This window comes from Mytilus trossulus, chromosome 12 (genome assembly GCF_036588685.1).
Source record: "Mytilus trossulus isolate FHL-02 chromosome 12, PNRI_Mtr1.1.1.hap1, whole genome shotgun sequence".
Taxonomy (NCBI): domain Eukaryota; kingdom Metazoa; phylum Mollusca; class Bivalvia; order Mytilida; family Mytilidae; genus Mytilus; species Mytilus trossulus.
In genome coordinates this window covers 44,990,247-45,006,358 of record NC_086384.1, presented here as the reverse complement: position 1 = coordinate 45,006,358, position 16,112 = coordinate 44,990,247, and the positions used below count along the sequence as shown (strand labels likewise).

Genomic DNA, 16,112 nt, shown 5'->3' with positions numbered 1-16,112 from the left:
TATATTCAACAAACTATCATAATTAGCATATGTTAGAACTATAAATATACCATAAACAGCATTATGGTGAAACATCAATGAAAAGGAAAACAAATTTTCCACTCAAATTAATTGTTTAAAATGTTTTGCTTACCAATCAGCTAAAATAACTATGTCTTAGCTAATGTTGTTTTATGGTTGAATAGATCATTTATTTGTTTATTTATTTTCAATCCACATTTGTTATTTTCATGATTTTAGATAATAAGAGTCTCTTTTACTCTTTTCTACAACTTTAAATTAAAAAAAAAGATACAAAAAAAGTTAGGAAAGATCACAATTGTCAAATTAATATAAAAAGACTAACAGTAGTCATAACGATAATTCAAACTTATATAAAACCTAATTCTAAGAATCTAATAAAAGTATCATGTATTTTGTATAGAACACACTATTGAAGTTGTATTGTAACTTAGAATAATCATTGATTCAAGTGTATACACAAACATTTACGACTCGACAATAATATGGTTACTGAAATATTTGCATTTCATGTTGCTTAATGCCATTAATGTTTTATTTGTGAATTTCATACGATAATACGTATTAACATTGGAAACTATGCATGCTATGCACTTTAATGTGTATTGTTTATGGAGTACGTGAACTATGACATATAAGGTGCATATTCAATGTTAAAGGTATTCTTTTTATAAACAATTAGGGCGATTGTAGTTTTCCGATGCTCAAATCTCGTAAATCTTTTTTAAAATAGACAAATTTAATAAAGGGGCCTATTTTACGTAAAATAAAGATACAATTCACATTTCTGTGTGAGGCATTGTTAACCTTATTGTCATTTGTTTGGCAGCACATGTGTGAATAGGGCTACCTTGTATAGTGCCTGTTCTAATTATTTTAAAGGGGCACAAGCTACGAGATATATAAAAATCTAAAGTTTTTTTCTGTTTAATCAATAATGAAAGTGAAATAGTGAAATAACTATTCGCTTTTTGTAGCCAAAAAGGTTCAATTTTGTCAAATTACGTTAAGAAACATTGATAATTAGTTATTCACTTGCAAGTGAATGAGTCGACCTCTTTAAATCCGTAATCATGTGAACTGCAATTCAATCCCTAGCTATAAATTGACAACACATGCATTGTACGTGTACTGGTTATTTAAAGAAAAAGAATGTCAACAATGAAAGTGAAACTACGGTAAATCATTTGATTAAAGATTCGATGCACATAAAGTCATTCTTATACAGTTAAAAACAATGAGAAACATCTATTTTTAATCTATAAAATAAAATCAAACAGACCTATAAAAATCCAATTTCAATTGTTGGTTTAATCTATTGATATCTTTGTTTATGTTTACATCGCTTATATGGTCATTTGAGGTCAAATCGATAGTTAATTAGATGGCGTCTGGACTAAAATACACACGAAACGAACCTATATAATATCTACCCCATGCTCTGTAAACTGTTTATTTTAGACTTTTGATAGTTTGGATAAAAGTTTTACATTGTTATAAATAAAATATGAGAATTTGAGTCAAAACGGTGACCATGAATTTGACAGCTAGTGGCCTTTTAAATAGCTTAATAGTTTCCTTTTTTTAATGTTAAAAAGAACTATTTGTAGAAGTTACACACAATGTACATAGTTCATTTTTATACATTGTATTGTATTAGTTTTATTGCATTAGTGTCGACCATTTTATTTATTTTCATTGTTAAAGGTTGTAGTGAGTTGTTGTTTAGAAGGTGTTTTGTTTTATGTGCCAAACTAGGTTTACTTAGACGTATTGTGGTGCGTTGCTGTTAGTTGTGAGTCAGGGTATTTTGTTTTCGAAACTATTTATGAAATGTTTAAGGATTGGTTACTTTCATATCAATTTTATATGGGGGTAAGTGTGTCCCATTGATGTTTTCCTGTTGTCCAGAAATATTCAAACTTGATTTGACAAAAATGTTTACACTTCACAAAGCAAAGCAACATATTTGTATTATTAAACATAAGCTCTTTTAGTTAACTTAATGTCAAATATCTATATGGTATACTTTTAAAATTTAAAGATTTGAACAAATGACTGACCTGCATCAATGATTTCTGCTAAAGAAGATTTAAGCTAAAATAAATTTTAATTTGCTTGCCAGGGTCAATCAAATAAACTGATGAAATAAATATCATTATCTTTTGAGGCTTCTAGGAAACAAGTTATTTATTTATTGTCCTTTAGTTGAAACTTGTATGTGTGTTAATTTTTGTGCATGAATAATCGTTAACGTTGAATGTTGTAAGGTAATTTATTTTCATAGACGGTATAAATAGATTTTAAAAAGTGATATTAGAATAAATGAAGTATATATATTTCAATATAATGTTTACATTTATTTATTATTGTAACATTGCATCGTTATATTTGTTGTTATTAAACATGTTTGAATTTGGTGCTTTAAATAATTTTTCTAAGATATATGTTTACATACAACTTATTTTGTGCTTCCAGGGAAACATACATATATTTAATGCAAGGTTACATTGATTTACGGGGAATAATTCTGCTACATAGTTTTATTTTGGTTGTAAAATATTTGTGTTTAAATATATAGAGTTTAACCATTGATTGATTTTCTTAAAGTAACTGAACTTGAGACGCAAAGGATACCAGAGAGACAATCAAACTCATAAATCGAAAATAAACTGACAACGCTATGGGATGATCTCAGGTGCTCCAGAAGGGTAAGCAGATTCTGCTCCACATTCGGAATATTATCATCAAGAATCACTCCCAATGCTCAAAATGCTGCCAAAGTGTACTACACATATATCATGGAATATAAGTTTATGATAAAAAGAAGTGTTGTCGAAATCTCCTTTTAAATACTTAACCTTGTTTGCTGATGAAACAAGAAACACGCATAAAACCACGAAGTGACATGTTTTTATTGCGATGATTGTCTAAAGGCTCTCGACAATGAAAAAAAATCCCGTTCAATAACACATAAAAAAACACTCAGCCTGGCAAAACAGGAAACAAACTCATAGAGAAAAAACAACGATTTGATCTATGCTTGGATATAACAACATGAACAATTAGAAAACAAAGATTGAACAAAAAACAACGAGTAAAACCAACGACAGCTTCAAAATTACATACTAAAAATAATTTTGCGGTGTTAAAATGTTTGCATGCGCGCAATCCTTACCCTTAAGCTTTTGACAGGTATATAGTTTTGCAATTACAGAACGAAAGTTTACTGGAAATGTTTTAACTTAGAAGATGAGCACAAAAAACAATGAACAAATAGTACTTATTTTTTTTAAAGAGCATTTGCATTTACTGATAGTAAATGAGAACACCCCAAGTTTTTGTGGGGTTCGTGTTGTTTATTCTTTAGTTTTCTATGTTGTGTCATGTGTACTTTTGTTTGTCTGTTTGTCTTTTTCATTTTTAGCCATGGCGTTGTCAGTTTATTTTTGATTTATAAGTTTGACTGTCCCTTTGGTATCTTTCGTCCCTCTTTAAATGAGATTTGACTTTTTAACATTTGTATACTACGGTTGCCTTAATTTGTTAATAATGGTTATATTGAAGGAGATTTCATCGGTTCCTTTTATAGACGCGGATGACATTGAGTAAACACAAAATATATTCTTGTTATCAAGGTAAGTGAATTTACAAAAAAAACAAATTCCATTTAAACTTAGAGTTATATTAGTTACAATGTTGCAATGTGTCCTAGTGACCTAGTACGATATATACACATGGAAAAAAGTATGCAACACTAAATTGAAATTTAAAAATAAATAAAAAAAACATTCTTTATTTTTTTGTGATATAATTTGTTAAAATAGAACTAGTTAAACATTATTTAAAGGAGTAGACCTTGGTTCAGGGAGACACCTTTTTAAATCAGTTATGCCGGTGTCAAAGTCAAGTATAATCAATGTTTTTAAGCATTTACCTGAAACATATTGGAAGTAATCAATGTAACCTAGAAGGTTAAAATACACTTATGAAAATGGTTGACACAAACATACTGATGATTTTAAGAGTTATTTCCCTTAACCTACTTCTATCTCCTTAAATATCACCTGAGTTTGACCAATAATTATCGACTCGATAAGTTCTTATCTGCACATGCAGCTACTGTACCCGTAAACAGCAAAACAGGTGTTTTTATCCTCATTGTTTTCAACACTTTAAATAACCAAGTTTATTAAGTTATGTGATTGACACCTTGTAATGGATACTCCACAACTCTTAACCTAAGCAAGATGGCAGATTATCAGCACGCGAGAAGCAGGAATGTCGCTGTGACAACCGCACGTATTGTTGGTCATCACCATTCCACTATAAGTCGTTTTGAGAATAAAAATCAGGCAATAAACGATGTTAAAGATTATCCGAGATCAAAAAGACCCCTATGCCATCTGCTAGGGAAGATCAAGCATAATGAAGCTTGGTCAGAAAGGAACCCATTGCATACAATACATTACTAAAAAGAGAGTGGTGGGCATAAAGGTGCCTTTAAACAAAAATTGTTCGAATCGAAATCGAATCATCGCTACTCAGGGGGATAAGACCATTTCGGGGACCTTTGCTTACGAACAGACACACAGTTGTTCGTATCCAATGCAGTGCAGAGCTCGCCAAAGATGGAAATTATCATTGTGGAGGAAGATCCATTGTTCCAATGAATTCGATGTATCTTCCTTGGCACGATCGTAGCCCGTATTTATATCGAGCATATATGGGACTCTATTGGGCGTAATGTGCGCGAAAGGACATACCAGTCCAAACACACGATGAAATAAACAATGTCCTTCATCAGAAATGGTTGCTGCTTCCTTAGCAACAAATTAGTCGATTTATGACAGGAATCAGAAGACGTTAAGTGGCGGTTAGCCGTTTGAGTGGAGGCTGCGCAGAAAGTACTAATTCTTTGGCGTATAACGATCAACCATGATGTAGATAAATCATTCTTCTTCAAACATTTTTGTTCGTTCAAATTCCAATGTAATCATTAACTATGTTTCAATATTATTTTTCAAATATTTTATCATATTCAATCCAAAATAAAAGGCTGATTTTTCAAGTTTTAAAAAATCAAGGTGTTGCAATACCTTTTTTCATGTGTATATATGGTGTTGAATCCCAATATGGAATTTTCTGAACCCATATATATCGTATTTGGTCACTAGCACACTATGTAACGAATTTATCTTACAGACTATCTTAACATGTTCGTTGCAACTTCACCAGTCTCTACTATATTTTGTTTTTCTATATATGTTCTGTTTATATGAAAAAACACAAACGATTGAGGTGTACATAAATTTATTAAATATATTTTAAATTGGACATTTTAAAGTGATGAAAGAAAAAAATATACATGAATGATGTTCTATAAGAATTTGAAACTGAAGAGGAATCGGTGAATGACATCATTGATAAAATGACGAAAGCAGTGTACTTTAATTCGTCTTTTTTTTTTTTTATTCCAGCGCCATTTGTCTTTTATAGACTAAACGCTCTTCAGACTTACAAATTTCAAGCCTGCTATCTATGAAGCGTTTATACACCTAAAGCTGTCTATTTTTACAGAAATTCTATGCGCCGTTTTTGCTAAATTTCGTTTTGTGCAATTAATTTCAAATTGACTTTTTATTAAGCAAAATTAGGGGAGGTTTTAGGGGGAAAAAAAGCGAATACTTATTGAAATGTGTGAGAATCGTGTATTTTTTCTGACACAGTGCCATAACAGTGGTAATTGTTATTCATGTGATGTTACAGTTATTAAAAAGACGTAAATTTGTAATGGTAATCATCTTTCACTTTGGTAAACGTTCTTTATAGTAAGTGAATTCATAATTCTAAGACATCAAATGTTTTACTTTTTTTCTTCAAACAGTCTATTCATATACCCTCAATCCAATGCTGTTCAAGGTTCAAGTCTACGTATCTAGAGGTTCTGACAATAACATTTTAGAAATGCATTGTAACTAAATGATCAATACTAGAATGATAGCTATAACATAGAGATTAAAAAAATCTTGACGACTGATGACACTATGAACTAAAAATCAATGATATAAGACGTATCATATTTTTATGCAAAAAATTAAGACTTTTCAATAGATATTACGAGCTAGTTAGCACTTCAAACATACATTTACATGTAAACAAGTAAAATGAAAACAGTTGTTATATTTTGTTTTAAAGGGTGCGACAGGATCCTACATTCTGCTTTCTGCGTCGGTGTTGTCAATATTTAGGGTCAAACACAACTTAATTTGTGGGGACGGTGTGTTATGATTTGTTTACTAAGAGGTGGCACTCATTTTTTTTATAGATACAATGCCCGAAAGATATAATTGATTGTCTAAGAAGAATGGTTAAGCAAATTGCATTGGATCACCAATTGTATTGTATTTTTCTATAATTGAGAATATATTAACTTAATTAGTATGCATTATATGTGCGAATTAGTAGAAATACGAGTTAGTTGAGTATGAGTTATCTAAGGTACGATATCTCGCATGAAGTATTATTGTGGAACTATTTCACTCTGGACTTATAAAACATCTTGACTTGTAATTTGTTGTTTCTTGAGGAACGGAAATTGTCATAGGCTGGTAGTGATATATATTAATTACACTGACACAGTGTCTACAAACCATGACTCAATTAAATAGATTACATTTTAAATATTAAGAAATATAGAATTTTATGTAAAGAGCTAAAAAAACGTTAACATATTAAGAAATTGCATTTACACTTTAGGAATCACATATACATATATATCAGGAAATCAAATGTAGAAATTCATGTAACGGATTAAAAAAAACTGATGCATTTTAAAAATAAAGACAAAACATTTTACAAATTAGGAAATTGCATTTTATAAATTAAGAAATGTATAATTGAGGCGGATATTCCCTTCATAACATTCGATGTATTTTTTTAAAGAAAAGATAGTCATTGTTTATTTTTAGATATTGGAATTCCATCCTTATATAAGTAATTTAAATCGTGATTAATTAGAAACAATGCAATATCGAACAAAAGGTTATTTCCGTCTGCAATGTTTTTCACATAAATCAGAATAACGTATCAACCATGTCAACTGGATTGTTCTATGTCTATACAAAACGGAGAAACCTACTTTCTTTTTCTTTCTTTTTCTAAAAATAGATACACGGCAATGGTTATTATTCTAAATAATTCGGATGAAACTCTGAGGGATGAATATACAAATGGAATACACGGTAAGAAAGATTAAATCATTTCTTAGTAAAACCTTTTTACTAAATTATTGATCTTTCTTTCCCCTTTTAATGTTCCAGGAAGGAACTCAACACAAGTTTTAAGAACATACCTGCATATAAACAAAACATTGTCATTAACATGATAACTGACAACTTCAATGAGAAAAATGGAAACAGAATTTGCATTGATGATGAAATTTTTCACGACATTGGACAGATTTTCTTTTGTATCTTTAGAGAAATGGTTCTGAACTGCTGTTTGTGGATTAACAATCTAAGAGGGGCTTATTCAGTCATTACTTAATACTTTGGTACTGACTTGATATGTTACATACCAATCTTCAATTGACTTAAATATGAAATTAATGGTTCAACTTTCTCCAGCAAATTTGTATATATATGGATTATGCTATTATTGGTAAGTCCTATTTGTCATATAGCCTTTCGCTCTTATGATTTTTCATACGTTCCTGGCTTTCAAATATTCAGCTATGAGCCTCCCGGATGGAGGAAATCTAGAAAAATATTTCGGGTGAATGTATGTCTAAAGCGTTTGTTGAACAATTCAATTTCAAAGTAGTTCATTTTGTAAAGGTTCAAACACTTGTATATCAATGAAAGATACTATAAAATGTACATCCAACTGTTAATTGGTGGATTGTGAAATACAAATGCATGTCATTTAGACCAAATTATGCTTGAATGTACTTTCATCTCCTTTGAGTACTGTACCTCAGTTTTATCAATAAAAATCAATAAAAACACTTCCGAAAGTCCGAGTCTGATTTTTTATACCATTTGGAAACGATTTATTATTAAAAAGTTAATTTTGTCTTTCCGGAAAAGAGTTTCTGGAAATGGCTATCAATCGTGATTCAAGAGTCCGGTTTACACCTCTCATTGGAAAAAATCCCTATAAATCCGTTATAAAAACAGGATTTAGGTTATTCAGAAATGATATACTATAAAGTAACAAAAGTGCAAGATCTCGTAACAATAAGGAAAAGCACTACATGTGATGTAGGTTATTTTTTCGTCATTTATGTTTTAAGATATGTATAACTGAAACAAAAAGTACCTAAAAAGTGTTGACAAGCGAAAAAGTAAAAATTTAAAAATATCTTGGCAAATATTTAAGTCAAGTTCATAAACTACGTAAGGATATGCTGTAGATTAAAAAACAACGACAATATTCTCCCTAGAATAAAGCATGAAGTCAATTCATATTCATGACTTTAAAAAAAAAATGATATTCAATGAGTCCGACGAACGAAACAAACACTTGTTTAAAGTCATTTGAACCACATTTTGACTTAAACAAAACAGTAACTGTTTTTTTTCGAGAGAAATAAAAATGTATTTTAAGGAAATTCTTCTTTATCTTATTGTACAAGAAAAGACCAAGCAAAATAATGCACGTCAAAACACATGACTTGAATCAGAATGAACAACACAGTCATTAAGTGTTTTCATATAACAAATTTACTAATTGTTTAAAAGTGTACATATATCATCTGAAAGAAAAGTTGTCACATAACTTAACATGAACAAGATGAACTATTCGTTTTTTTAATAGTGCGCGTTGTATTTGTAAATATTTCATTGCAATCATGATTAGAAATACTTGTCTTAAACTTTCTGTGCATAAGATAAAATTCAAGTACACCAAACGTAAATACAGTTTTATAATAACCCATATTATAAATAGGGCAGCAAATTGCAGATCTTAATAAATACTGTGCGAGAAGGTTTTCTTTCTCTTTTATAATTGTTTCTTTTATGTGAAATTACAATCGACACAAACAGATTACACCGTTTACGGTATTAGAGTTTGACGTTGCAAGCACACAAATCCAAGCAGAGTAGTTAATGGCATCATTTTTGTCAAATGAAAAATAAGCATGAAAAGGTACGGGAAAGATGATTATGAAACTATTAACCGGGGTAATAGTCTTTAAAACTATTGACTGGCAAATAGTCTGTGAAATAGCATAACTATTTCATTATTTTTTATATAGAAAAACATACTGATATTTTATTCAAAATTCAATTCAAGTAGAAAATCCCACTAAAGCCAATTCCAATATGAAATATACCCGGAAAATGTTATTTAATTTGTTATTTAGATACAGAGAAATGCGTCATATGCTTGGAGTACTGCTGATGGCATGCATGTGTGAGGTAAGTTGTTACACATATATTTCTCACATACCTTTAAATTTTCTATTCATACGATTTCTCTCTTTTTCTTATTTCCTTTCTAACGTGACAATAGCCTTTAACTTTTTGTTAAGAAATAAATAAAGTTATTAACTTGTTACACCTATGTCTCTATCATATATTTAAAACTTTAATTCATTTCATTAGATTTCATCTTTTCCTTGTTTGCTTTTAAACGTTACAGTAGCCTTTACTTGTTAAGAAATACCTGAATGTATCAATGTTACATGTACGTCATGTTGCTTTGTCGACATTATATGAATACTTTATAGCTGCAGAGAGGGGGATAAAACAGAGTAATCAGAGTAGATTAGATTGAAAATAATTAACTATGACTATAGTACATGTATATGTACATAACGACAAAAAGTCATTAGAAAAAACAATAAAAGTGAAGCAATATGTAAATGTATTTGTTTTTATGTTTACAGTCTTCGAAAAGGTCTGACGGCAAAACTTTGTATTCGAGCGTTGTCCGACCATAATTGATACAAATTCAATTCGCTTGCCAATAAATAATTGTTTTTGAGATTTCTGCACGAGAGAGTATCATTCAAAAATGTGTTTCCTGCTGAGAAAAAAAAGTAAAATAACAAAAGTAAAAAACTCCGAGATAAAGTCAAAATGGAAAGTCCTCAATCAAATGGCAACATCGAAAGCTCAAACACATTAAACGAATTGATAACAACTGTCATACTTGGTACAGGCATTGTCTTCTGAAGAAAAAAGTGGATTAATAGAATGTTGGTTTTCCGATAGGTGTTTAATAATTCAATAAAAACATGATAGATGAGTACGATAATCAGGAAAATAAAAAATGAGGTCATTGTTCATGTTAAAGGGCATTTATAAATATCCAAATTAAACTGGTCACAAGGATAGCACATTTACTCTTCATGCTTTGAAGAGTCTAAAGTGAGTTTTGTTGTTTTTTGTCTTTTGGGCTGCCTGATCATTAACTTATTACTCATTTAATTCATTCACTCTAATTATCAACCGTTTCATGATATTTACTGTAAGCTTGTGAAGATAAGTGTTAAGTAAAATGCATTTGATGAGAAGCTATTTTGTGTGAAGATAAGTGTTAATGAAAATGCATTTAATGAGAAGCTGCTTTGTGTAAAAATAAGTGTTAATGCAAATGAATTTAATAAGAAGCCACTTTATGTGGATATAAGTGTTATTGAAAATGCATTCAATGAGAACATGCTTTGTGTTAAAAATACGTGTGAATGAAAAAGCATTTAATGAGAACCTGCTTTATGTGAAAATAATTGTTAATGAAAATGTATTTAATGAGAAGCTACTTTGTGTGAAAATAAGTGTTAAAGAAAATGCATTTAAGGAGAACATGCTAAGTGTGAAAAAAAGTGTTAATGAAAATGCATTTAATGAGAAAAGAGGGACGAAAGATACCAAAGGGACAGTCAAACTCATAAATCTGCTTTGTGAAAATGAGTTTTAATGAAAATGCATTCTAGAGAAGCTGCTTTATGTGAAAATAAGTGCTAATGAAAATGCACTTAATGAAAACCTACTTTGTGTGAAAATAAGTGTTAATGAAAATGCTTTTATTGAGAATCTACTTAGCGTTAAATTAAGTGTTAATGAAAATACATTTATTGAGAAGCTGTTTTATGTGAAGATAAGTGTTATTGAAAATGCATTTAATGATAACCTGTTCTGGGTAACAACTGAGACACATAAACACAAACAGGTAGGTTTGATGGTATATTATAACTGTAATCAAAATCTTGAAGTTGCATATAGCAAAGTAAAAAAAAAATGATTTGTAGAATGAATATTTAAGATTTGGTAAGTACAAGATCTTGCGATCTTGGTTCAGTTTGATATATAGAATACAAACACTTACTCAAAACAGGGGTCATCCAGTGAAATGATATCATAAGAATATATAACAGTGAACTGTTATCAGTTCAATTAAAAAAAAAGGGTACAATGAAATGGAATTTTGTGCGATTGTCATACAATTGCGAGGTTAAGCTAGAAAACTATTTTTTTACACAATTGTGTACATAAGAAAATGCCTGTAATAAGTCAGGAATATGACAGTTGTTATCCATTCATTTGATTATGCCATTTGCTGAGGGACTTCCCTCGGAATTCGTTTTTTTTGTGATATTGATCTGGTATTTTACTTTCAATTTATATACATTCGCATTTAAGATCCGTTCTTTCTATATATACATATACGCACGAGAAAAGAACAGGTGATTTTCTTAAATACTTTATTTTAATATAGAATATCATTCGGTTTTTACAAAATTACCAATTTAAATATGAAATTTCATAAGATTCTTTAAAAAATAAGCATTCTAAATATAGAATATCATAAAAGTGTTATACTTACCTTTCACCTTGACTGATATTGATCTAGTAACATGCGTTGATATCTCTAGTTGTCCAGTATACAAACAGATCCTACTTTTCTATTCTGATATATAAAATAAAGACAAATTTTCGACGTACACTGTAAATACATTTTGGTAAAATAAAACATTTTCCTTTAGATCTATTTAAATCAGATCATTGTATAAACTTATTTTGATTATATATACAAAATGATTGAATTAGGGGATGTTTGCTTGACTTCTAGGGGGCAGGCATTTATAGTCGATACAGCCTCAATTTTACCAATGATAAAAAAAATAGGAATGAAATTGTATTAAGAATTCGAAATTGTGACTATCACTTTACAGGTAGGTGAAGTTGATAAGTGTTTTATGCCACTTTTTGGCTATTTCGAAGTTTTGTTGGTGGAAGAAGCCGGAATGCCAGGAGAAAACCAACTTATAAATTGAGATTGAAGTCAAGAGCACCCTTACGAGCGTGTTTCGAAGGTGTTACTTCATTGATGACTAGCTAGTGGATACAGTAGTAACTACAATTGAAACTACAGTAGTAACTACGTAGACTTCTTGGCCACCGAGGCCCCTAATTTCATCATAATAGCAGAGATTGTACACTAAATTCAAATCAATTAAAACAAAATACCTCATGACCACAAGGAAAAACGACGGAAAGAAAAACTACAGTAACAACAAAGGAAAGTACACATTAAGCAACACCATCTTCATCAATAACGCGAGATGACCTCAGAATTTACAGGATGGTACATAGTTCATTAACCAATCCTTTTTCATATCATTTATCGCGTCTGAATAAGTGTTTACTTATATTACGTCAGGCTGTTATGAAAATAGAAATATAATTTTTCGTTTTTGAGAATTGTTTAATCTAATATAAATGATATATCTATTTTCAGATGATTAAAAGCATACCTTCATGTAAACCAAATCAAATGATGCGAAAAGACATATCGGGAAACAATATATGTTGTTACACCCTACTTTGTCGACAAGGTTAATATGATTTTAGAAACACACACACGCACTCAGAGGTTCCCATTATCTTAGTACATTGTCAGAAAGTTAGTTCTCTCATTGACAATCACATCACATCCTCATATTTAAAAAAAAACCAGTGGAATTATAGCCATCTTTAATTTGATTTGGTAATACTGTGAACAAGATAACTAGCACCAGCGACAAACGTATACTGATGTTATATCTATAGCTCATCGTACAGCGTTAACCTATGTGCAAATCTCAACCCGTATAAATATTAAAGGCCCTGACATGACAAAATGTGAAACACTGCAAACAAGAAAAACCAACGACCTGGTGTAAACCAAACAGTAAATGAAATGACAAAATGACAGGCAGCAACCTTCGACAACCATTGAAAAACTGGGTTATAACTTTGGAAAGTCAAGATGGTTACTCATGTTTGCTAGCTTCCAACTCTCCCAATAAGTGAGACAGTGGAGTAACAGAAAACACAAACACACACACACTGAAACAATCATGTGAAAATGATTTGACTCATTAGTTCGTCATGAACTTTATTTCTAAAGTTGATTTGGCTATTTTCATTTTTTTTTAATACAAAAAAACATGCTATGTAAATACAATTAAGGCACACACAGGCCATTAATTGTCAAAATAATCATAGAATTGTTTTTAAGGACAAACATTTGGGTTTTGTGAGCACGACCAGAGTTTTGATACGTGTTCAGACTGTCCCGAAGGCACTTATCATCTCGACACCATCGACACTTCAAAAATGAATACAGAATTAGATCCATGTATATCTAAACCAACTTGTGAGCAACGTAAGTTTTGTAAAAATTCAGAATATATTGATAGAAATGAATTCTTACTAACGCACCAAAAATACCTTCGCAAGAAGTTAACACAATCTTCATGAAGGTTTTATATTTTCTTTACAATCAGTGAGAATTTATATGAAGGATACATACAAGACCTAGTTTGACACAGCACGAGTCCATCTCTCGTTAATGGTACAAAAAATTAGATACATATCAAAAGTAGAAGAACAAGATAACGTGAATAACACTTATAAGATGTAACAAGTGCATGACTTTATGCATGCGTGTTCATTTATATAAAAACCTCTTAACAATATGAAAGGATTTTTTTAACATTATATATTTCAATGAAATAACATCACACGAATTAACATACAGGTTTTGACAACAAGTTCTGAAAACCACTTTACTTTGAGATAATTTGAAAACTAATTGACTTTCGCAGTTTTTACGCCTCATAACATTTTTTTCCTTGTTAAATATAATTATAATTAAAACATTGTTGTGACGTCATTCTATCCTTTTACCTGTAAGAATCCATTATGTTACTTTTAGCTGTCCAATAATTTTAAGAATAACCGTGTTCTTTCTTAAAAAATATTTGACAGTTAAAGTTATCATAACTGATTCTTACAGATAGATGATAATTCAATCACTGAAAAAAAACCTATTAATTATCATAATTGTTCTATCATGTAAAGAAAAATACAAACAAAGAACAAATGAAAATTAACAAAACCCACCACCAATACTTATATCACAGCCATTTTTCTCATGTTGTTGGGTTTTCTCTTTTCGTAATAATTCAATAAGTTGATTATGTAAGTCTTGTTTTTGTTTCCAGTTTTGTTTTTGTTGCCGTTTTGATTGTCTTTTTTCAAAAGATTTATCCTCGTCCGTCTTAGGTAATCAAAATGGACATCTGGTATTGCTCTTATTCTTCCTAACATCATTTTCACCTACAATTAAAATGAAAAAAGCAATAAAGTAATGCTTCTTAAATTTGATAAATCTATGACGACTATGAATATGGGAAGCAGAATCAGGAAAGACATAACAGCATTTTATCTGTCAAAAAACCCAATAGTATGTCCGATTCGCACTTTGTTCGCAGCGATCGTTTTATAAAAAAAAACAATTTAAAAGAAAATCGAGACAAAATTACGTTTCGGTAATATTTAAAAAAACAAACCAAGGAACTCAATAAACAAATAAACCAAAACAAGAGCGATACGACCTTGCAGAAAGGACAAAAAACAGAAAAGAGGGCGAGGGGAGAGAGGGTATTCAGGTGGTACCATTTGGGTAACCACTAACATTTTCTTGAAAATTCCAACAATAGAATATAAATGATTGCCTGTTGTTATGTCTTCTTTTGTTCATATAATTATTTATTCGAAATAAAATCGACTACGGTGCACTCGATATGGTTCAACAAGTTCCTATCTTCAGATGCTATTCTTTTTTTCTCATTAACCCTGTAAACAAAAAAACACGAAAAGGAACAAGAATCTAATAGCATAGGTTAACATTTTGTAATATAATATATATAAAACTTGCCATTAGGAGCTGCTTTGACTATATCCTATTTGTAATCCCCACTGAAATATTGTAGCTGAATACACATTTGATTTTAATCCAAAGTTTGAAACAACACAATCACTAATAACGACATCTATTTTTTCGTTTTTGCATAACAAAACTCTCATCACTTTATCCATTTTGAAACACAAAACGCATGTAAAGGTATTCACGGAAACTATGAGCGGAAACTATATATATATGAGAAGTCCTAGCGCACGCAAATCTCATGATACGCATACCCTGTGTCTTATTCTTCATGTAGCAAAACATGTTGTGTCCGTTAGCTGTACTTTCTTTTTGTGTATATTTTTATGTTCAGCTACTGGTTTAAGGGGCCAACATGTAGGATATATTCTTATATCAAAACAACAACTTTCATACCAAATAAAGATAAATCTTTGCTTGCTTTTACTTTTGTTTTACCTTTTGCGACGTTTTTTAACACTGTTTCAATTAAGATATAAGACTGTAACAGTCCATTCTATGAATTATATGAGAAATTTTACAGAATGGACTGTTATCAGCTTATATCCCTTACGCAAAAGTAGAGTGATGTAAGGACATTGTTTAAATTTTCAGCTGAAGTAAGATTAGAAAATGGTAAATGTATATGTGACAGAAGTCGTGGTTATTATGGAAATGATATCTATAACTGCATGTTAGCAGAAATGATGTGTTCAAGTCCTGGGTTCGAACTCAAAGAAAATGGTAAGTAAAACACAGCTATATGACCAAAAAAATCTGTTTAACATGAATTGTTAATTGTGCTCATTTTAAAGTTTTAAGTCATTTGCAGTAAAAGCAAAACATACAAAAAAAGACCACTGCCCTTTCCTCGATCTTGATATCTG

At 30.4% G+C, this 16,112-nt stretch overlaps 1 protein-coding gene across 1 annotated transcript in view; it reads left to right on the top strand.

Moving 5' to 3' along the window:
- Positions 1 to 7,065: 7,065 nt before the first annotated feature.
- The window catches only part of LOC134692493 (uncharacterized), a 23,732-nt gene continuing 14,685 nt past the window's right edge, over positions 7,066 to 16,112 (top strand). The window contains exons 1-5 of the mRNA XM_063552948.1: positions 7,066 to 7,265; positions 9,392 to 9,446; positions 12,772 to 12,868; positions 13,534 to 13,680; positions 15,841 to 15,969. Coding sequence (XP_063409018.1) covers positions 9,402 to 9,446; positions 12,772 to 12,868; positions 13,534 to 13,680; positions 15,841 to 15,969 — 418 coding nt within the window. The 5' untranslated portion in view covers positions 7,066 to 7,265; positions 9,392 to 9,401. The remainder of the gene's footprint in view (positions 7,266 to 9,391; positions 9,447 to 12,771; positions 12,869 to 13,533; positions 13,681 to 15,840; positions 15,970 to 16,112) is intronic.